The 24,629-nt window shown below is 36.7% G+C and overlaps 1 protein-coding gene across 10 annotated transcripts in view; it reads left to right on the top strand.

Moving 5' to 3' along the window:
- The window catches only part of DPY19L1 (dpy-19 like C-mannosyltransferase 1), a 242,178-nt gene that overhangs the window by 46,716 nt on the left and 170,833 nt on the right, over positions 1 to 24,629 (top strand). For all 10 annotated transcript variants that reach the window (XR_009520648.1, XR_009520649.1, XR_011246604.1 and 7 more), the window contains exons 9-14: positions 3,275 to 3,374; positions 5,588 to 5,665; positions 15,300 to 15,386; positions 17,516 to 17,575; positions 18,124 to 18,204; positions 24,209 to 24,310. Coding sequence is in view for 2 of the 10 variants with exons in the window: in XM_060020710.1 (XP_059876693.1) it covers positions 3,275 to 3,374; positions 5,588 to 5,665; positions 15,300 to 15,386; positions 17,516 to 17,575; positions 18,124 to 18,204; positions 24,209 to 24,310 (508 nt within the window). In the remaining 8 variants the exon portion in view is untranslated. The remainder of the gene's footprint in view (positions 1 to 3,274; positions 3,375 to 5,587; positions 5,666 to 15,299; positions 15,387 to 17,515; positions 17,576 to 18,123; positions 18,205 to 24,208; positions 24,311 to 24,629) is intronic.

Raw genomic sequence — 24,629 nt, 5'->3', positions numbered from 1 at the left:
GGGGCTTCCCAGGTGGCACAGTGGTTGAGGGTCCGCCTGCTGATGCAGGGGATACGGGTTCGTGCCCCGGTCCGGGAAGATCCCACATGCTGCGGAGTGGCTGAGCCCGTGAGCCATGGCCGCTGAGCCTGTGCGTCCGGAGCCTGTGCTCCGCAACGGGAGAGGCCACAACAGTGAGAGGCCCTCGTACCGCAAAAAAAAAAAAAAGTATAACGTCAAAATATTTACTACCCAAAACATTTTCTTGATCTGCCTTTTAGTCTTCTTTCCTTTAATTAGTGGTCCACAGGTACTGCTCGAGGAGCAGCAAAGCTGCTTCCACTTCTTCTGCAATCTCTACTTTCCCAAGCCATTTTCTGCCACCACAGCAGCCTCCCAAAAATAGAAGAGGGAAAGCTGGTGGCAGTAGGGTGTATCCCATAAGCTATAGCCCTTCAAAGCAAAGAACGGTTCATAGAATAGGTGTGGTCAGGTACATTAATACACGTAGTTCTTCTTTCTGTGTTTGTTTAGCATCCCTGAGAACTGGATAGTAGGGGTAGAAAGAAACCACATGAGTAGACAAAGGTATGCTAGGATAATTCCTGCTAGAAACTCAGGATTGGATTGAGCCTTCCCATGTTTCTCACTACAAGAGTGGAGAGAGCTGGACCGAGAATATTTCCCTCCCCTCGTTATTGACAGATATTGAATTTAGATTGATGCTGCCTTGTTTCAGAGGGTGAAGATAAAACAAAACGGGGTCTATGAAAGAACAGAACAGAGCATGATGAAAATCTGAAGATGACCCAGACTAAGAACTCCTTTCAGTGATCAGCAGAATTCAGGAGAACTGGTTGAAGTCTGTTACATCAAGCCCTTTGAATGATCTATTTACCGTGATGATCTCAACAGGAACAGAGCCATTACATGGCTTTGTCTCTTATGTAGGGTTTTTAGACCAGCCTTTCACAGAATGTGGGATGGGTGGCAGCTTTTGTATTAACTTTTAAAGTCTCTGCAACTCCAGCCTGATTGCTGTCCCTTAAATTCCTCTTTTATTATGAAAATTAGAACTTTTTTAGCATCTTCACATAAGATGAACTCTGAATTCATAACCTTTAGTTCTGGGGCACTTTGATAGAGGTTTCCTTCTCAAACACTTCAGGAGGAAGTGTTGTGCCGTATGAGTGTCTGATTCATCACTGCACATGCTGTGTTTCCACATCCGCGTTCTTGATCTTGGCTTTTTTCTCCAATACAATACAATACTGTATTCTCCAATACAGTATTTTCTCCAATACAGTGGACTGCCCATCAATCTCTACTTTCTGCTTTTGTTCTGCCTCTGCTTCTGTCTTCAATCCAGTGATGGCAAACTTTTGATTCTTCCCATATTCCCTTGCTGATATGCTGTGATCTGAGCAGCTGTGTACGGTGCTGCTCCACCTGCGAAGGGTTGCTTCCTTTAATCCATACCGAGGGGTGTACTGTAGAGGGTTCTGCTACTTTGCTATTGCTGCTGTAACAAATCACCACAAACAGATTTATCATGTTACATCTTACAGTTCTGTAACTCAGAAATCCTAAGATAGGGGTGTCGGCAGGGCTGCACTTCTTCTGCAGAGTCTAAGGAAGAACCAGTTTTCTTGCCTTTTTTCGCTTCTAGAGGACTGCTTGCATTCCTTGATCTGTGGCCCCCTCTATCTTCAAAGCTAGCAATGGTGGATTGAGTTCTTAGCAGTCATTTTACTCCAACCTTCTTTGACTTTAAGGACCCTTGTGATTACATTGGGCCCCCCTGGATAATCCAGGATAATCTCCCTATTTGAAGATCAGCTGATTGGTAACCTTAATTCCCCTTTGCCATGTAGTGGGCCTCTTCGGAGGCTATTATTCTACTGACCAAAGTGGAGCTACTCCAACTCCTGTTTCTTGGCTTCAGGGACTGAGTTCTGTTAGGTTCTTTTGTCTTGTTTGTCACGTGCTTTTGTGGTAAGCTCTTTATGTTTTCTTTAGCCTCCTAATCATTGTCATTTCAGCCTCATCCACCTCCTCATTCTTGTCTTTACTTTTGGTTTTTATAAAAAAGTGTTAGGTAAGGGAATTTCCTTCCTTCAAGGGCTTTTATCACTCTCCTTGTTTTTCTCTAGTTGACATCTTCCTTCTGCTTTCTTGGCAACTGCAGTCCTTTTTGCTGGGGAAAAGCACATCCTCCTTTCCTAGAGTTGTGGTAAACTTCTTACCTTTCTTCTGAAGGATGACAGCCTAATTTCTAGTGGTCTTTTAAGTCTTCTGATATTCATCTTTATTACTGAATTCTCTCTCTTTGGTAGAGCAGCCATTTCCTCTAGTTCTCGGTTTCCACCTAGAGTTGACATCTCTTGATGTGAGGTGGTAGAGAGGTGAATGCCTTGAGTGAGCCAGGAAGAAGCTGAGCAATGTTCATGTGGGCTGCAGGTACTAAGGATACTGTTATAAAGCTAGAATAGACTTTTCCTAATGCTAAAAATCATTTACAAATAAGGTTAAAAAGATATTTTATCCTAACAAATTGGTTTTGTCCAATTTTGAATTTTAAGTATTTTTAGAAATTCAGTTTTGTATAAATCACCTAATAACAGCCACAGTGAAGATGTTAGGCATGTTGGGGGCTTCACAGTGGTTCACTGATTTAGGAGAAAAGTACTTCTTAAAACTAGCATGAGAGAATCACCTCACCCTCCTAAAAATCTCTTGCATACAAGTCAGGACCAAAGCAAAGCCTCTGAATGTGACTCCAGAAGGGCTCCTGCCATTGCCTCTTTTCTGTGTCCTACCTGTGCAGGACCCAACTTTTATCCCATATCCGCCACAAAACCTCCCTCAGCTGCTCAGCCTGTATCCTGAATACTTGCTTGCTTGTCTGCAGAATACTTAGCACTTAGAATCTGCTACTTCTGTGATTTTTTTCATAGACATCGTTTGTCTCTCCAAATGAATTTATTGAATGCAGCTTTAAATACGTTTGGTTATGAATTCACCAAAATATAGTTTGAAAAATCTCAATGGATACACTGACCTAGGTGCTCTCTCTCTCCTTGGAAAGCTTTGTTTTTTACAGTTATATTGGGGATTTACTTTTCACAGGAAATTGTTGTAATTGAGTGTCAGGAGGTATAATTTCTAATCCACTGGTTCGTTATATATCTGGTTTATGTTATAACCAGATCATGTTTAGAGATTCTAATTTGCAGTGGTTTGGAGCCATGCTAGAATATTTTCTGGTTAAACTTACTTATTTTATCTTTTTAAGGGCTACAAAACTTTACAGAGGAAGCTTGATTGCACTCTGCATTTCCAATGTGTTTTTTATGCTTCCATGGCAGTTTGCTCAGTTTGTACTTCTTACTCAGGTAAGGTGCTTACATTTTTAAAACGAATTAAGCTTAGTGAGCTTGATTATGAGAACTCATTTGTCTAAAATTACAGAACTGAGATGTTATATGATTCTAAGTCCTAAAAAGCTTTTTTAGTCCATATTTTGAAAGAAATTTTGGGGTAGGGAAATATATGATTTACTTATTAATGGGTGTTAATTATTTACTTACTAGTAGAATGCATTTATTGAACTCAAGTTTATAAGAATGCTTATTTTTTTTCAAAATGCAAAATGTTAGTTTGCTTAAAAGAGAACTAGTGTTATAACATTAAGTATTTCTCTTAAGGAGACTGTAGTATTTATCTTAAGTAAAATGTTTTTGTGAATAACTGGACTTTCTTACACATAGGATAAATACACATAGGATAACATAGGAAAAATAGCTAAACAATTTATGTTTTATATAACTCCCTTACCAGCCTGTAATATATTTATCATCTTTCCACGTACTCTGTCTGTCTCTTTCCCTTCAGATAGAGGTCTATAAAGCAAGGTAAAGGTCGCTTATTGAGAGAGGGAGTAAAATGTGTGCTCATTTCTCCCTGCCACCACTGTTTCTACTTCTTTCTTATACTGGCCATGTTCATATTCGTATAAAGCAGTATAAGAGTCGCTTTTTAATGTTCTTTGAGATGTCTTGCTTGAGAAATGAAGTCAGACCTGGATTTGTGTCCTAACTCTATTCACTGGCTGCTTGAGTTGGACAAACTGCATAACTTTTCTTAGTTTCAGTTGTCTCATTTATGAAGTAGAGAAAATGAAAGACCCTACTGTATTGGGTTGCGTTTAGGATCAGATGGGGTCATGTATGTAAGAGTCTTAACACATTACCTGCTACTTAAGACATCAAGTTTGCTGCTTCTATCATTTTTTTTTTTAAAGAGGCTCTATTTGTACTTCATTCTTTCTTTGATCTTATCTTTTAGACTCCTTTGTCTTCTTTAGTTTGAGGACATTTTAAATGTTTCTGGTTTAAAATGTCCCTGAGGGTCACTCCATAAGATTCTACCCTGTAGGCCTGCTGTGTATTGCTTAGCCCCTGGAGTGGAAAGGGAGAGTTCCTATCCTTTCACTTATTGGAGATGGCCTGCTTTTTGTTTTAGTTTTTGTTTTTTTGGTGCGGGAGGGGGAGGAGCTGGGGGGAGGTGCATGGAGTGAGGGTAGGCAGAACTGTGCTCCTCTGTCGGGCTTACATTGAATAACAACACACTTCTCCACAGTTACTGTGTCATATCTGTCACTCAGCAGTGCCACGTTCCCCATGGGGAAATCTGGGTCAAGGGAGACCTTCTTTTTCTTGCTACTGGGAAAATTTGTTGTAGATTATTTGGAGACAAAAAACTTGATGAATGGAACTTAAGTTACATGTTTAAGTTTCAGCTGTTTTGCCATTTGTTTAAACCATATTTGTGTAGTAGGAGAAGCGTGGAATTTAATTTGAATTGCTTTTTCCATGAAGAAAGGTGGAGAGGCATTGTTTGACATAATACCTCTCTATACTTTACTGAGGTAAATTATTTAATCAATTAATTCATATAATGAATTAATGCATATAAATAACTCCAGTACTCTTAGAATTTTTGGTAAATACATAACACAGTTTTCTTCAAAACTGTTAAAAAAATTAAAAATACCTTTGTAGTGAAAGTACTTCTAGTTTGAAATTTGATAAATTTGATTATGCCCAACACTTGAATATTTGTATAAATGAAAGAAAGCACTAATGGAGATACTCGTAAAGACTGACTAACAAGCAGAACTCAGTGTATTTTTACACACACACGCATTATATAATTATTTTTTAGTTTAATGTACTTTCCCCAATTATGTATTGTCACGTTATAATTAAATTTTTATATTTTTTGATTGAGCAAGGCACTTTGTAATTGTACATGTTGGCAGTAGAGTCACTCTGACATTAAAAGGAGTATTGTTTGGATAATCCGTAAAGTAGATAATTTACATGGTTAATTGAGAGAGATGTGAATGGAAGAGAAAAATCAACTGATATGTGCTATATTAATATATTGACCATAATAAATAATAAATTAGCAGGTAAGAGGGTAACTAAAGAACTTACTTTCAATATAAATATAAATTTGAGGCAAAATAAAGATAATCTTTTCTTAATTTTTTAATCTATTCATTATATATATAATTTTAATATAACTTCTTTTTAAATTTCAGATTGCATCATTATTTGCAGTATATGTTGTGGGATACATTGATATATGCAAATTACGGAAGATCATTTACATGCACATGGTAATGGTTTTTAATTTTTTTTTCCCATTTACCTTGACCTTAAAACAAACTCCTGATTAGTATTTTATTTATTCATGGTTGCAACTAGTTTTGACATAATTCCATAAATAAAACAAGTGTTATTCAAAAACTGTGATATAATTAACAGACCTTGTTTTAAATAGGCCACCCAGAAAATTTAATTATCTGATTTGAATTTGTGCCCAACTTATACATTATCAGCAAAAGAGGTAATTCGTGAAAGAGAAACATGGAATGGTATATTATCCAGGAGCCTTCTGTTAAAATGAAGTGGAATATTCATTTATTGAGCACAAACTATCCAGGCATGTGGGACATATCAGTGAATAAAACTGCAAAGATCCCAGCGTATATGTGGATTACATCCTAAAAGAGTGGAGGGAGAAGAAATGGATAAATAATAAACATAGTAAATGGGTAAATTATATAGTATGTTAGAAGGTGGTAAGGGCTATGGAAAAGGACAAGTCATGGTACCCCAAGGAGGTCAGGTTGGCCAAGTGTCAAGGGATGGGAGATTGAGGTGTCACATGAGGAGGTCGGAGGAGGGCTTATTGAGAAGGGGGTAGTGGAGCAAAGATTGGAAGGAGGAGAGGGAGTCAGCTAAGTAGATGTCATGGAGAAGAATATTCTAGCTTGATGAAATAGCCAGGGCAAAGGTCTTAAGGCTGGATGGTTGATTTTGATGAATATTGATTTTTAAAAACATTTGTCTTCTCTGTCATTAGTTCTTACAATTTTGATATTTTCTTTTTCCTATAATTTTAATGTAATTACAGCATGCTGTTGTTTTGTGCTGGTCTCAACCTATCAATAACAATGTTGTGGTTGGACAGGCACTTGTGGTTCTTATGATTGCAAGATGCCCTTCAGCAATAATTTTCAGGAAACTTTGAAAAAAACCAAGGTTTATTACTTACAGGACCTGGAAATTACACAGCACACCTGGGACCACACAGTTAGGTCGTGGGGTGTGGGGGGAGGCATGGGAGAGTTAGGGAACAAGCATGCCCTGGAGTTCTGCCTTTACTGGGGTCCAGGATGGGGGCCTAGGATTTTGAGGGCTCTTTTTTTTTTTTTTTTTTGGGTGAATTTAAAACATATGAGTGGGAATTTACATCACAGGAAGAGAAAAAAACTGGCCCAAAGGTCAGTTGTTGAAGTTAATCAAGATCTCTAAAACAAAGGAGCCTCAGTGGGGGCAGGTGGCCTGACCCTTTATCTAGTCATGTGGCTGGCAATATGTTTATTCAAGAGATAGCCATGTTTGGAGTGGATTGCAATAAAAGCTTTAAGTCAGACACTTGTATTACGAAGAAGAAAAAATCCCCAACTGTCAGGGTTTATACTACAGCCATATTTTTTTTTTTTTTTTTGCGGTACGCGGGCCTCTCACTGTTGTGGCCTCTCCCATTGCGGAGCACAGGCTCCTGACGCGCAGGCTCAGCGGCCATGGCTCATGGGCCCAGGCGCTCCGCGGCATGTGGGATCTTCCCAGACCAGGGCATGAACCCGTGTCCCCTGCATCGGCAGACGGACTCTCAACCACTGTGCCACCAGGGAAGCCCCATATACTTTTTTATTCTCTAATAATTGATACATATAAATAGGACATTTATAACATATAGAGAAGTTATGGACAGAGTTCTAAAATGAACAACCATGAGCCTACCCTACAATTGAAAAATGGAACCATCATTACTTTGAAGCCCTGTGTGTCCCGAACACATCTCCTCACTTCTCTTGGACATAACCACTATCCTGACTTTTAAAATTATAATTAACTTGCTTTTCTTTATGACTCTACCATCTACTTATTCCTAAATAATGTATTTTTATTATTAAATATTAGTATTGTTTTTAAGGTTTATAAAATGGTATCCTTTTTGTGAGACATAAGTTTTCACTCAGATTTTTGAAATTTGTATGTTGCTGGAGTTCAGACATTTTCTTTGCTTTATGTTTTGCATTGTATAAATACATGATATATTTATCCATATTCTTGTTGAAAGACATTTAGCTGTTTTCCTTTTATGTATAATGGTGTACACGTACCTCCTGGGGAATATATATTGAGTTTCTCTAGGGTATTTACATAGTAGTAGAATTTTTAGGTGGTAAATTAAATACATGTTCAACCTCACAATTTAATGTTGCATTGTTTTTCAAAAATGATTAGACTACTTTGAACAGTAACGTATAACAGTTCTTCTTATCCTATATCTTTTTTTTATTTTGTCAATTTGGAGAGTATAAAATGGTATCTTATGGCCTTAATTTACATTTTCTCTGATTTTCAATAAAGTTGAACATCTTTTCTTATGTTTATGGGCCCTTTGTGTTTCCTTTTTTGTGTCACTCCTATTCAGATTTTTCATCAGTTTTTCTCTTATGTCCAAGGAAAAAATGGCATCTGTTTTATTCACTGCAATGTAATCCCCTATTTTCATTATTTGCTTTGATGCTTGAATTGTTCCTGATTTGGCCAGCTACTTCCTGCTGGCTTCTTTGTTCTTTTAACATGTCCTCATTACGCTTTGAACACTTTTTCAAAGAAATTAATAAAGGCTCAGCTTCATCAAATGCTTTTCTGCATCTGTCTAGATGATCCTCTGTATTTTTCCCTCTTTAATATGTTACTGTGGTGAATTACATTAATTGATTTTTTACATTAAGAAACCATGCTTTTCTGGACTAAACAATTTTTATACTAATTATATTGCTGGATTCATTTGCTATTTTGTTAGGGTTTTAAATCTCATGAATGGTATTGGACAGTACTTATCCTTTTTTAGACTTGAGTTTTTTCCCCAAACTGTTTAATATGTTTTTTTTTTTACATAGCAATAAAAATTCAAGTAATTGTTAAGCATTTAGAGTCTGCCAATCACACAGTCACATAGGCAACTATCAATGAGGACTTTGACTCAAAGTTATAGTTATAAAAGTACTAACATTACACAGGTTTAGTTTGTAGTAGAACCTATCCTGGGTAAATTATACACACTTTATTATGTCACTTACTGACTATGGAACTAGTCACTTATTATCCATAGTTGCTTTATAAACTCCTAAATCCCTACAGTTAAAAAGGAAAAAAATATGGAATTGTTTCCAAAAATTTTTTCCATTTTTTTATTGTGATAAAATACACATAAAATTTACTGTCTTAAGCATTTTAAGTTTATATATCAGTGATATTAAGTACATTCTTATTGCTGTGCAAACATCACCACCGTCTATCTCCACAAGTCTTCATCTTGCAAAAATGAAACTCTATACCCTATAGAGTTATAACTCCCTATTCTCCTTCCTCCCCCCAAGCCCTGGAAACCCTCATTCTGCGTCCTCTGTCTATGCTTTTAACTACTCTAAGTACCTTGTATAAGTGGAATCATGCATTATTTGTCTTTTCCAGAATAGGTTACTTTGCCTGGCATAATGTTCTCAAGATCCATCCATGTTGATGCAAATGGCAGGGGCTTCCTTCTTTTTTATAGCTGAATACTATTTTATTGTGTATATATACCACATTTTCAATATCCATTTGTCCATGGATAGAAACTTACCCTGTTTCCATGTCTTGGCTGTTGTGACTAATGCTGCAATGAACATGGGAGTGCAGATATATCTTTGATATCCTGTTTTTGTTTCTTTTGGGTATATACCCAGAGGTGGATTTGCTGGATCATATGGTAGTTCTATTTTTAATTTCTTTTTTTTTTGAATTTTATTTATTTTTTTATACAGCAGGTTCTTATTAGTCATCCATTTTATACACATCAGTGTATACATGTCAATCCCAATCTCCCAATTCATACACCCAGCCCCCCACGGCTTTCCCCCGCTTGGTGTCCATACGTTTGTTCTCTACATCTGTGTCTCTATTTCTGCTCTGCAGATTTCTCAAGGAACTTCTATACTCTTTTCGTAGTGTACCAATTTACATTCCCACCAACAGTGGAGAAAAGGGTTCCCTTTTCTCCACATCCTCACTAATACTTATCTCTTGGCTTTTTGATAAAAGTCTTTCTAACCGGTGTGAGGTGATGTCTCATTGTGGTTTTGATTTGCATTTACTAATGATTAGTGATGTCGAGCACCTTTTCATGTACCTGTTGGTCATTTGTATGTCTTTCTTGGAAAAACCATCAATTCAGGTCTTCTGCCCATTTTTTTTTTTTTTTTTTTTTTTTTTTTGCGGTACGCGGGCCTCTCACCGCTGCGGCCTCTCCCATTGCGGAGCACAGGCTCCGGACGCGCAGGCTCAGCGGCCATGGCTCCCGGGCCCAGCGGCTCCGCGGCATGTGGGATCTTCCCAGACCGGGGCATGAACCTGTGTCCCCTGCATTGGCAGGCGGACTCTCAACCACTGCGCCACCAGGGAAGCCCTGCCCATTTTTTAATCAGATTATTTTGGGGTTTTTTGCTACTGAGTTGTAAGAGTTCCTTGTATATTTTGGATATTAACTGTAGCTGGTATATAGTTTGCAAATATTTTCTCCCATTCTGTAGGTTGCTTCTTCTTATCATTGATTGTTTCTTTAGCTGTGCAGAAGCTTTTTAGGTTGGCTCCACTTGCTGTGATTTTGCTTTTGTTGTCTGTTTTTAAACTCATGCATGACTGTTTGCATTAGGGCTGATTTATGAGGGATGGATAGCTGTTGGTGAGCTAAGAGCTAAAGTTTACTGAAATTGACTACAATTTGCCATCTAGGGGTTCTCCTGGAAGTTGTGTGTTTTGATAGATGCCCGAGTTCCAAAATAGTTCCATCAGATAGTTTGTCAAGTTGCATTTGTTGTCTGGGTGGGGAGACAGATTCTTCGTAGTGCTCCCTATGCTGCCATTTCTCCAGAATCCTCCAGCTACACTTGCCTGATTTTGATACCAGATTTATTCTAGCCCCATAGAATTAAATTGTTTCTACTTTCTCTGTCTGGGGTAGATTTTTTGTAAGATTGGGAGGAATATTCCCTGAAAGTTTGGCAGAGCTTGCCTGTTAAACTATATGGACCTGTTATTTTTTTTTTTGTGGACAGATTTTAAATTTGTGATCTAAGTTGTTTAATGATAATAGGACAATTTAGATTTTTTCTTAAGTCATTTTTTAGCACTTTTATGTTGTTAGGAATTTTCCCATTCATCTCAGTTTTAAAATTCATTGACATGAAGTTCACATGTCACATGAAGTTCACATGTCACATGACATGAAGTTCACAGTGTTTTTTTTAATCTGCTAAAATATAGATACTCAAAAAAGATATAGATACTAAAATAACTTGTAATATCTCTTTCATTATGTACCTTCTAAGTTCTCAATTTTCTCAGTATAATACTCCTCAAATTTTATTCTTCACATTTAAATTAACCGATGTTTTTGAGCACCAGTTGTTTGTCAAACATTTCCTAGGCCCTTAGCATACAACAGTGATAAAAACAATTTAAAAAATCTCTTCCCTCGTGGAGCTTATATTCTAGTGTACATAGACAGAAATAAATCAAATATATAAGATAAACAGTATGTTAAATGGGAATAAACACTATTATGGAAAACAAAGCAGACAAGGAGAGTGGGATTTACTGAGTAGGTAGGGGAGGTGGTAATTTAAAAGAGTGAGAAAAGAAGGCCTCACTGAGAAGGTTACATGGGGTTAGATGAGGGAGCATCCATTAGGTTAAAAGAAGCAGCAAGCATAAGTGCTCTGAGGTGGGAATATACTGGTGTGTTCTAGAATCTGCAGAGTGTGGCTGGATTGAGTGAGAAGGGAAGGGGTCATTAGAAATGAGGTCCCAGAGGTTAGTGGGCAGACTCTATAGGGTCGTGTAAGACTTTGAAAGGTCTTTGGTTTTTCCTTGAAGTGAGAATCAAAGCCCTTAGAGAGTTTGAGCAGAGAAGTTACCAGAGTTGGGAATGGAGGTTGTGCATATTGTCCTTTATATCTGATCTGTGACTAAAGCAGTAATGTTAAGGCAGCCTAGGAAGAACATCAATTTCCTAACGTTAGCAATAGGAATGGTTCATAAAACCCTGCAGCTGTGTCCTGATGCTGCACGGCACTATCTTGTGTGGTCCTAAATTGGTTCGTGTAAAATAGTTCTACTTCCTCAAGAGGTACCACTGACAATGTTGCAGATGCTGCAGTTGCCCTTCAAACCAGATGTGTATTTAACTCTGTGTTATATAACTGCTGGTTCCTTTAGCCAAGATGCCAAGTCCAACTTTTTTTTCTCCAATTAATCACATCCTGGGATTGATTATAAATCCAGTATTGCATGTCTTGTGCATAACTGTTCTAAAGAATCTTATTTTATGTACCATATGTATCAGAATAGTGTACATTGCCATGTAATGTAAAAAAGAAAAATCGACATAAATAATGCAGCCAACTATCTAAGTGTTATACCAACTAAAACAATAAATAAACCTTGAACAGTGGGAAAAAAATTGGGAAAATGGACCCCAAATATCTCTCCAGACCCTTGACACATCCTTTCTTAATACTACCTTATATTTCTCTTGAATACCCTTAGCAGTGCTTTGCCTGATTCTTGGTTATGAATCTGTTTATTCAAAGTGATGATATTTTGCTAGTTTCTGCCAAAATTGATTGGGAAAATTTTAAAGTTGGTTTTAAATTGTGGCACTTAAGGAAAAAGGCTATTGTTATAAAATTTTGAGAATTTGGTTCCTTATCCATTTGAGATAGGCTGGGACCTGGAATCTTCTACTGGAGTGCTTGCACGTGGACAAAAGTCTCCGTTGAGCAATAAGATACAAAGAAACTATAAGTGACTAAAATAACTACACCATGCACAGTTGGAGCAATTATGAGCAACAGGATACAAAAAGGCCAGAAATAAACTACAAGTTTTTGAGGTGCTGGGAGCAAAAAGCAGGGTACTGCACATGATTCCTGCACATAGCACCTCCAAGGGCATGGACAGACCACCTAAGTTAGGCCTCCTGCCCAGCCCATGGGTCCACCCCCATTGTTACCCCATGTAAGGATCCAAGCAGCTCTTCTCTGGGAGTGGGCAGGGGTACCTTTTTCTCGCTTTCACTCCCTTGTGCTGCAGCATGAGCCCTGATTAAGCATTGCCTGAAATTCTCATCTGGCCTCTTATCAACTTCTATTGGTTAAAGAGTCCAAGGACCTGGGCAGTTAACATTTAGTAAGCATATAAGAAAAAAGTAACGTGACGGTAAATTTATTCCAAGAATGCAAGATTGGCTTATTATTAGAAATTATGTTAACATAATATATCTCATTAATAGATTTTAAAAAGATCAACAATGTGATCATTTCCTTTGATATTGTAATGGCATTTGATAAAGGTCAACATCTGTTTCTGATTTTTAAGATCTTAATTAAATGAAAATAGGTGGATATTTCACTGAACTTTTAATACATACATATACCTTAAACCAAAAGCTAGTATCACACAAAATGATGAATCAGTAGAACTATTCTCATTAATGCCAGAAACTTGACAAATATGCCTACTGCCACTCTTAACATTGTTGCATAAATATTAACTAATAAAATTGACTAAAAAGAGGAAATAAGATGTAAAAGTATCATTGTAAGTATGCTTTTGAATACTTAAAAAACCCAAATTAATGAACTAATTACTACTAGAAACAATGAAAGTTTATATTCATTTATGCATACTTAATGTAACTTTTTTAAATATAAAAAATCAGAAAATATGAAAAGATTTCTGATATAATAGCAAAACAAGTAATATACTTTGAAATAAACTTAATATGCAGGATCTATATAAAGAAAACTTTATACTTCTACTGATGTAGGTAAAAGAAGACTTAAAGAAATGGAAACAGGAAATTCCCTGGTGGTTCAGTTGTTAGGACTCTGTGCTTCCACTGCAGGGGGCACGGGTTCAATCCCTGGTCTGGGAAATAAGAAGCTGCAAGCCGCATGGTGTGGCCAAAAAAAAAAAAAAAAAAAAGGAAATGGAAACAACATGTATTATTTTCAGATGTAAAGATTCAATATTGGACAGATGTAACTAAAATATAATGCAATGTACATTTGTAGAATACGACAATTCTAATAAAAATGTCAATTTTTGAAACTTAGGCTGATTATAAAATTCATATGGAAATTTATATATGTGGATCAAAAATAAAACTTCCAGAAGAAAACATGGATTCTTTTATTTTTAAAGGCTTTCTAATAATGGAGTTAAATCCTGAAGACTTAGAGGAAATGAATGAAAAACTGACTAACATAAAAATGTAGAAAGCAACTACAATAGAGAAATACTACAAAGAAAGATAAAAGTGAACTGGGAAAATATTTATAATATGTTTGCTTGGTAAGGAGTTATGCTCTATCATATATGAAGAGAGTGCTTAAGGAAAATACCAAAGCCCAATAGAAAAATGGGCACTAGGAATAGACAATTCATGTACACACAAAACAATATAAACAGTAAATAGAAGAAAAGATGCTGTGTCTCACCCACTAATAAAAGAATGGAACAATGAAACAATGAGGCAACATCTTTTTTTGGATTAGATTGGCAAATATTTGAAAGAATAATACACGGTGTTGGCAGGAGTGCGTATCAGCAGGAACTCTCATGCCCTATTGGTGGAGAGTACAATATTTTGTATTGCAATTTGTCAGTATTTTCTCAAATTTTAAAATATGTGTATTGTTGATTCATTAATTCCATGATAGTAATTTATCCCATAAATGTGTTGACATGTACATAAGATACATAAATAAGGGTGTTTTTCATAGCAGTGTTTGTAATAGGAAAAACAAAACTAACAACAAAACAAAACAAAACTGGAAAGCACTTAAGTTTTCAGAAGTAGTCAGAGGACTGTAGTACATCTCTAGAGTGGAGTACTTTTTTCAGTTATTCAACAGAATGAGTTAGATTGGTTTGAATTGATAGGTAAAGCTCTTTGAAACAAACTGAGAGTAAAAGCAAGCAATAGCATAGCTTCTGGGCCAAGTTTCCATTTGTGGTTTTAAAAAATTATAAACTGGGGACTTCCCTGGTGGCACAGTGGTTAAGAATCCGCCTGCTGATGCAGGGGACACGGGTTCGAGCCCTGGTCCAGGAAGATTCCCACATGCCACAGAGCAACTAAGCCCATGTGCCACGACTACTGAGCCTGCGCTCTAGAACCCGGGAGCCACAACTACTGAGCCTATGTGCCACAACTTCTGAAGCCTGTGCACCTGGAGCCCATGCTCCACAACAAGAGAAGCTACCACAATGAGAAGCCCGCGCACCGCAACTAAGAGTAGCCCCCGCTCGACACAACTAGAGAAAGCCCACGCACAGCAACGAAGACCCAACACAACCAAAAATAAATAAAATCGATTCTTTAAAAAAAAAAAATTATAAACTGGAATTTGTACATGTGAATGTCTATAAGGATGCACAGAAAATTGGTGGTGGTGGTGATCTCTGGGGTTTTGAAGTGTGGCATAGAATTCGGGCTGTTTTCCTTGTATATTCTCTTTTGAACAGTTTGAATTTTGTTTATCATGGGCATGTGCAATTTTCAGAATAAAATCATTTTTTTGTTTTCTGTGTATTAATTACATTTTTCTTGGATTTTTCCAGATTTCTCTTGCACTTTGTTTTGTTTTGATGTTTGGAAACTCAATGTTATTAACTTCTTATTATGCTTCCTCTTTGGTAATTATTTGGGTAAGTGTTCCTTAAGTAAATGTCTGTTTTTGAAACTAATGGTTTACCAGTTTCTTTATCACTGGCTTGAGATTCGTGAGGGATTTTCTACAAGAACTGTTTCAAGTGTCTTACTGAATACATCTATATGTGATAATGTATTTAAGTTCTCGTTTCCAAAGAAACACAACAAAAGTTAATACTGGAAAACATAGTGCTTTGTTTCACAGTCCTAATCTGTCCTTTCCTCATCTTTTCTGTCACCTGACTTTTGGTCCTGGAGTTCATTTTAGAATGGTTTCTATGCTTTCGTCTTTTTCTTGTTTCCTCCCCTCTTTTCAGTGTTCATCCTACTCCTGCTCTACTTTCTGACCCCCTTTCCTCCCTCTGGCATCTCAAGCAGTCTCTCCTTGTTCCACTGTGATCAGAGGCTCAAGGCCTTATATTTTTAGTTTTTTCCCCTCGTGTCTATTTGAATTATTCAGATAGTTTAAATCAGGTGATGATTCAGTTATATTTTACTAGATCACTACCAAGAACAGATTTAGACTATGGGGAGACTGTCTTATAGAATTAGAGCAAAAGGTAAAAGGTTATCTAACTCCTGCCACTTTTGGCAGGATGACTTTCTAAATATAAGTCTCTCTAAATTTAAGGACTTCCAGAGGTGGTTACTCTTTTTTTTTTTTTGCCGGTGGGTTTCTCCATTACAATGTTTTGCAAACCTAAGAGGAAAAAAATTATTCCTTATATTTAACATGCATGTGCTTTAGGATTAGGCTGTTTTTTTGAAGATGAAAAAGCACACTGCACTGTCTTAACTGAAATGGTTTCTACTTCTTGAATAATCATTTAAGTAACTCAGATCATTTTGTCTTTCTTGATTTCTAGAACCCATTAACAGATTTGGAATCTGCTATTTCTTTGTCTGATTTTACAAGTAATATTTATTTAAGATCCCATTTCCCAGGAGTATGCCTCTTCCCAATCTGGGCCACCACCCTTTTCAGGTTGTGTGACTTGAGTATACTTAGGCACAGAAATTAGCAGTTAGCATGTGGTGATGCTGTGTTTTCAACAATGACAAAACAAAAACAAAAACCCAGTAACTGAGTTGCTGTGCTGTGAGATTAGTGATAGTTCTTACAGTCATGAATTTTGTTTGTAATTAGGAAATGTGTCAATGGACTCAATTCTATATTTAAATATGTACATGGGGAAGTCCTGCTATTACTCAGAGTAAAGTACATGACTCTTGTTACTTGTGTACAGTACACAAGTACATTGAATGGAAGATTTCCTGTCAGTAAATCTAATCTTAAGTACATCTTGCAGGAAATTTCTCTTCAGTTCTATTGAGCACCTACAGTGTGTCAGGTTTCCTACTAGGTGCTTGACACTGAGGTGTGTCTTAGGTATGAATTAAGCATTATGCATATTTCACGTATTTTGGTGTATACAAATAAATAATGGCAACAGGTACAGAATATAGCGTGTTTTTGCATATTTAACTATAAACACATTTGCCTGTTTTTATTTCTAGTTATCACTTTGAAACAATCGTAACACATTTTGTGTTCTCAGATATTCAGAAACTTCTGAAAAGATTTAATTTGGGTTCATGTATTTATGTTTTGATTCTAAGCATATTTTTGCCAGGTTTGAAGTAGATTTAGATCTGTATAGGTACTATACTTTGGGAGTCTATTATGTACCTGGAAAGAAATAAGATTTGATAGAGGAGAAGTATTTAGTTGATCTGTTAAAAACTCATTTGTAGTTTATTCAAGGAGTTAGTAATATTTAACTTAAGGAAAATCTTATAACTATTAGACACCTGTCTAAAATTCTGAAATTATTATATACTTCTTGGTTCTTTGGTAAATCAGAACCAGTCATAGAAATCAATCATAGAAATTTACGTATGGAGATTCTGTTTTCAACTTTACAGAGTGACTAACTGACCTAAAATACTCTGGATAAAACAGGGCTTCTTGAAATCAAATGAGCTTGTGGTGATTCTATGTGAAACACTGAAAGTGTGCTGAAGTTTAGATTCTTGAGAGTCTTATTATTTAGAAGTATTTTTTTGGTACCTGAATTTGTGTCTATAAGTATTAACTGTATGCTATGTTATTTTCTGCATGCAGGGTTTACTGGCAATGAAACCATGTTTCCTGAAAGTAAATGTATCTGAACTTAGTTTATGGGTAAGAATCAATCTATTTGAATGTATATGTTTTTCCTTCTCCAAAATATATCATTGGTTTTATGTTTTACTTTCAAGGAACTATCCTATATAATGCAGAGGATCTAACAGTTTTATAACATATTAAGGCTCAATTTTAATGTGCCAAATTGCTCTTTTTGTGAAGCAAGTTAAGATTAATATTGGATAGGTAGTTAAAGAATTTCAGTTTTATGTATGACCCATGTTTTTTCTGAGGAGCAGTGCATGTGTAAGAAACTGTTAGTAGAAGGGGAATTTAACTGCAATTGCTGTATAAATCTCCTATAAAATATATTAATTTTGACAACAAGATTGTGTATATTTTTCTTTTTGATGATAGCCCCTTGATTTTGGAGTAACATTCTTTAATTTAAGGTGCATTTTTTTTTTTGACATTTTCTCTTGGATCTAGAGATAATTACTTCACATGTGATTAAAGCATTTATTTTTTTCTTCCTAGGCTATGTCTGTGCAATGGCTATATGATGCATCAGTTTAGTTTTGTTTTGCTATATTTTTCTTTTGTAGGTTATCCAAGGATGTTTTTGGTTATTTGGAACTGTCATACTCAAGTATTTGACATCTAAAATCTTTGGCATTGCAGATGATGTAAGTGTATTTTTGCTTAAACTTGGAAGACTTGAAATAAATCAAACAGGCTAAGAATGAATTACTAGAGTTGTTAAAGTACTACTATTTAAGGCAAATTCTAAGGTGAAGTCTATTCACCTGTTATTTTATCTATTTACTATAATAGAGAGTAAATATGACTATGTCTGTAGTCCATTCTCCAAAATTAATTTCTTGACATAACTCTCATATTTTATTGGTCTTCCACAAAGATTTTAAAATTTTAAAGTAAGAAAGCTCTAGAGACTTAAGCTCAAATTTTAAGGCCTCTACAGTCATTTTTCTCTGGTTTCTTTATAATCCCCTTTTGTAACAGATAAAGATGCCATCTTCAGAGGCTCTTAAAGAATAGATCATATAACTTATTCTCTTTTTCTTCCAGTTTTCTAGTCAATGCTTGTGAAAGGTTTGTAGGTAATTTAATCCAAGTTAGTCTTATTAAGAGATATTATTGTTATTGGTTTTGCTTTTTTTTGGTATTTGGGTAGGAGAGAAAATAAAATGAGAAGAATTCTGCTTTATAACTGTAGAGATTCACTCTATCTATAATTTTGTATTGCCTATTTTATTTTGATGTTTTGGTAAGCACATTAATTAAATTAAAAGAGAGAGCAGGACACCAACCAACATGGAAAGAGTAAAGTAAGCCACATATTTTTTTCTGTAATTTATTTTAATTGATGGTCTTTCTTCCTTCTGTATTAGATTAAAGTTGTGGTTTTGAAACTGAGTTCTGTGAAGTTCTGGGACTTCAAGGACTCTTTGGTGGGGTCCATCTACTTCTCAGTCCCCCTGCCAGCCCCTCTTCACCCAGGATAGTCTTGCTTTAATCTCTTACATAGTGGACATTTATACATGTTTTCATATGAACAAAGGAATTGTTTGCTTAAAAAAGATGGAAAACAATGGGCTATTAAAGGGGTGGTCTACAACCTGTGAAAGACATTTTAAAAGTTTAAAAGCATAGTCTAAAATGCATTTATTTATTCATTCATTCAATGTACCTGCTATGTGCCTGATAGTAGAATGCATCCTAGAGATACAGAACTGAATAAGACATGGTCTAGTGGGAGACAGGGACAATTTCTAGCAGCTATAATACAGTGTAATGAAAGCTCTGATAAAAATAAGTACAGAGTGGGACTTCCCTGGTGGTCCAGTGGTTAAGACTCTGTGCTTCCACTGCAGGGGGCACAGGTTCTACCCCTGGTCAGGCAACTAAAGATCCTGCATGCCACATGGCATGGCCAAAAATAAAATAAAATAAAAATATAAAATAAAATTTTAAAAATTCAAAATGTATTTAAAAAAATTTATTAAAAAAATAAGTATAGAGTGCCACAGGAATACCCAGGGAGATTCAGGGAAGGCTCCTAGAAGTCAACTGTGAAGATGAGCACTAAGTGGTGATTGAGTCAGCCAGGAGGCAGAGAATGAGCAGGAAGAAAAGGGAAAGAGCCCAAGTCCTGGGTTTATGGAATCTGTCTACTCATTGGGGGAAGACAAGCTGGTTAGAGTTTTAATTCAGGTTAAAGTGACTATTGTCATTTCTATCACAGCCCGATGTTGCACCAGGGCCAAAAAAAAAAAAAAAAAAAATGCTGTAAAAAGTTATTTCCAAATCAGAAATAAGTTAGTTGCAGCTTTAGTATTTCTAGAAATCTGTAACATTGATCAAGGACATCAATGTTATAAATAAATTCTTAATTTTAACATTGGTCAAAGGAAGAGAATGGCAAGGCCACACGGCTCTTGAGAAGCATTTCCACCCACCCTTCTCTGTTAATTAGACACACACTTCCTGTCCTTTAGGAACCCAGCGAGGCATTTCTCGGTCTATCCTGGATTTCCCATCCTTGCTCCTATCAACATTTTTCGTGGTAAAATTCTGATGTTGTATACCAGGGAAGCTCAGTACTAAGTGCCCCAAGGTTTTTATTGGGGGCTGGTAACATAAGCATCCTCTGCCTAGCACGTTATCAAAATTCCAAACTCCCAGAAAGAATGTAGGTGTTCAGTATAAGCCACTATTATCATTTAGGGTGATGGGAGCCTTCCGGAATTCAAGTTCCCTGATGCCAGCTAAGGGTCAACCTTGCAAGCAGGTTTTTCAAAGGATCCCCTTCAGACCTACTATGTTAACTCTCATCTGAACAACAAGTTTGTCTCATCTTTTCCTTTCTGCCATGCCCACCTTGGATCTCCCATGAATATGCATACCACTTCCCAGTCAGTCATAGATTTGTAGAGAGCTTGGGCTCTCTTGGATCCACCAGCGTCTGTGGACAACTTTCCAGTGCACCAGGGATGTGAGAACTTGTCTCCTGTCATTGGTTGTCTCCTTTTCAGAATCTCTGTAAAATGTCTAGCTAGTCTGCCAGTCTACTGTTCACCAAACGAGTACTGTAACCCTAAGCTGGCAGAACTGTGAATTTCCGCCTTTCATTTCCTCCTGAGTTTGATGCTTTTACTGATGGTGCATAAATTTTTTGCTCTCTGCCCCCAAACAAGTCAGCTCCTTGCAGTAGCAAAGGTTCTGCTTTTCATGGCCAACCCCACCCGGGTAGGACCGTTGGGCTGACCAAGCTGGGGGAAGCAGAGGTGATGTAATGGTGGGAGGGAGCGGCCAAAGCAACAATGCCACAGACTCCCACTATTTCCACCCAGAGCTCATCAGTTTTTTTTTTTGGTTTTTTTGGCTGCATAGGGTCTTCGTTGCTGTGCGTGGGCTTTCTCTAGTTACAGCAAGCAGGGACTATTCGTTGCGGTGTGCGGGCTTCTCATTGCAGTGGCTTCTCTTGTTGTGGAGCACGGGCTCTAGGCACGTGGACTTCAGTAGTTGCAGCATGAGGGCTCAGTAGTTATGGCACGTGGGCCCTAGAGCATGCGGGCTTCAGTACTTGTGGCACATAGGCTCAGTGGTTGTGGTTTGCAGGCTCTAGAGGGCAGGCTCAGTAGTTGTGTCGTTGCTCCACAGCATGTGGGATCTTCCCGGACCAGGGCTCGAACCCGTGTCCCCTGCATTGTCAGGTGAATTCTTAACCACTACCCCACCTGGGAAGTCCCTCATCAGTTTTTTTTTTTTTTTTTTTTTTTTTTTTTTTTTGCGGTACACGGGCCTCTCACTGCTGTGGCCTCTCCCGTTGCGGGCTCCGGACGCGCAGGCTCAGCGGCCATGGCTCACGGGCCCAGCCGCTCCACGGCATGGGGATCTTTCCGGACCGGGGCACGAACCCGCATCCCCTGCATCGGCAGGCAGACTCCCAACCACTGCGCCACCAGGGAAGCCCCCTCATCAGTTTTTTTGTGAATGCATGTTTCTCCATTTGTTTTCCTTTTGATCAATTACTTGATCCTAATATGGTTTTTGACAGTTTTGTCCAATTTCATAGTTGTTATTGAAAAAGGGGATTTACTATCTTCTTCCTCTGCCATATCTGGAAGTCCCCATATTCACTGATTTTTGCGTGTTGATCCAGCCTTATATTTCTCAGATAACCTCACTTGTTTACAATGTGTTAGTTTTTCTAAATATTGCTGGATTTGGTTGGCTAATATTTTTAAGGACTTTTGCTGATATTTATGGGAATGTTAGTCTGTAGTTTTATTTTCTTGTAATGTTTTTGCCTGGTTTTAGTTTCAAGGTAATGCAGCCTTCCAGAATTATTGGGAAATGTTCAATCTCCTATTTTTAATGAGAATTTATATAGAATTGATATTATGTCTTCCTTAAAGGTTTGTTAGAATTTGACAGTGAAGCCCTCAGGATATGGAGTTTTGTTCATGGGAGATTTTTCTACTACAAATCCACTTTCTGTAGGAGTCTTGGCATTTTATGTCTTTAGAGGAAACTCACCCATTTCATATATATCATCAAATTAAAAAAAAATTATTGTAGAATTCAGTTAGCGAAAAATTCTTATTGAAATTTTTTGCATATATGTGAATTGTCTTTTATGCTCTTTAATTTTCCTTATTTGGATTTGATATTATATTAATCTGTAAAGACCTGCTTTTTATTTTTTTGCTATTTTTTCTACTTTCTATTTATTATATTAATATTTTCAAAGTACCACTTCTTTAAAGTCTTCCTTGGCTTTCTTGTATTGCTCTTTGTAATTGAATTCTGTCACCCTCATTTCTTGTCTTCTCATTTCTTTGGGATTGTTCTGTAGCATTTTCTGATGCTTGACGGAAAGTGCTTGGCTCTTGTTTTCACCTCTCTTATTTTCTGATAAATGCATTTTAAATCTATAAATTTCCCTCTAAGTAGTACTTTTTTGTGTGTCTTACAAATTAACTATTTTGCGACTTTCTTTTTAACCTAAAAAGCTTTATGTTATTTAGTTTCTAGCTGAAAGGATTTTTAAAGCCATTCCTAGTTACCATTTTCCAATTTTGCTGCATTTATGATTAGAAAAAAATAATTTGCATTATATAAATTCATTGAGATTTATTGTGGCATAGGATGTGAACATTAAAAAAATCTTTACTTGTGTTTGAGGGTAACATATAGTCTCTCTTTGTGAAGTTTGTATTCTCTGTTTGTGAGCTTATTAATATTGTTCAGATTTTATGTTAACATTTATCTGCTTTTTCTACTTTAGAGGGAAATATTTAACATTTCCAATGAACACTGTCAACTTTTTCTTCCTACAGAGTTTTTCAGTTGTTCTTCTATACACTTTGAATCGATACTGTTAATTGCAAATTGCAAATATTATATGTTCGTGATATGTATAACCTTGCTTTGCTGTTTGTTTTATCAGCATATAATGTCATTTTGATGTCTTTTTTCATATATTTTTGTTTGAATTTAGTTTTGTGAGACATCACAGTAGCTAACCCAGATTTCTTTGGTTCATTTTATCTGGTATATCTTGTTCTCTTCGTCTGTTTTCAACCTTTCTGCAACCTTTCTGCATACTTTTAAGTTTGTCTTTTGTAGATAATATGATATTGAATTTTTCCCCTTAAATCCAACTTGAGCATCTGTCCTTTAGTTAGTGAATTTAACCTCTTTACATTTATGGCAGTTATCATTATATTAGGACTTACTTCTTTCATTTTATTTGAGATTTTCCAAACATTTTACTTTCTTTTTAGATTCTTTTCCTTTTCAGTGGTTAGGTACTTTGTGTATTTTAGACCTATGTACTCTCCCTCCTATTGATTTCTTAAACTTATCAGAATACATTTCTTCCCCAGGAGACAGAGCATTTGAGATTCTTCAGCATATCCCATCACCCTTTATAGTTCCTACTCACTCCCTGACCCCCTACTTCATTTAGGTATCGTTTAGGGTTTTAGTCATGATGTGTTTCAGTTATAATTTATCCCCTTTTCTATGGTTCTTGCTCTTCTTGCTCTTTTAGACAATAATGAATTGAAAGTTTGGCAAATGTTTTCTCATTTGTTAAATGAAAACAATTCCAGCTTCCTCACATGGCTTCTTGTGGGAAGTAAGTTAGGTGATATAACTGTGAGCACTTGGTGACATATGAAGAATTACACAGTTGCTGATTGTGAGGCAAAAGTGTGTTTTATTCCAAGGCCTGCCCATTTTCTACTTCTTTCAAAAAGTCTTTTCCAACCGCTTTTCAGAAATCTGAATTAACGTTTGCTTTGCTTTGCTCTATCACACGTTGTCCCTTTGTGATTGACAGATGCCTGTGTGTGTTACCAAGCCTACCCGATACTGTGTAGTGTATTTCACCAGGTTTAACACCTTGAGCAGGGAAAACCCAAGGGTAAAAACCTTTGGAATGTTGATGATGGAGCGTGGACGGCAGGGTGTTGTTGGAGCTATCACTTGTCAGCAGTTGAAGGGAGACTGTGAAGTTGGAGGGTCCAGAAGTAGCCAGGTGTGGGAACAGCGAGCTCTGTCATGCAGTGGAAACTATTTTTAGGTACTATTAAGATTAAAATGCATTATTACAATATACGGCATAATCTAATGGTACCTCCCTTTATTCCTTACTAGGCTCATATTGGCAACTTATTAACATCAAAATTCTTCAGTTACAAGGATTTTGACACTTTACTGTATACCTGTGCAGCGGAGTTTGATTTTATGGAGAAGGAGGTAAGATGTGATTTCTCCTTTCTTTCCTTAGTTTTTGGTCCATTCATTTTTCATAAAGGGTGCTCCTGTTATTCAGACTCTTACCTCTGTGCTCTTATCTCAGTTTGAAGGAAAAGGAAAACCTGGCAGCTTAAAGGAAGATATTCCTATTTACATTAGTACAGCTTCCTGAAATATATAGTCTTTTCTTATTTTGATAATTTAGAAACATGCATTCAGTCTAGCAATAGTTTTTAGGATTGAGTAAAAACAGAGGCATTTCAAGTCGCCTCTTTTTAGGGATAGCATTAGTTCAGTGAAGCTCTCAAGCTTTTAAGTT

Source organism: Delphinus delphis, chromosome 9 (genome assembly GCF_949987515.2).
Source record: "Delphinus delphis chromosome 9, mDelDel1.2, whole genome shotgun sequence".
Lineage (NCBI taxonomy): Eukaryota > Metazoa > Chordata > Mammalia > Artiodactyla > Delphinidae > Delphinus > Delphinus delphis.
The sequence above is the reverse complement of the archived record's forward strand: the minus strand, read 5'-3'. Positions and strand labels throughout refer to the sequence as shown.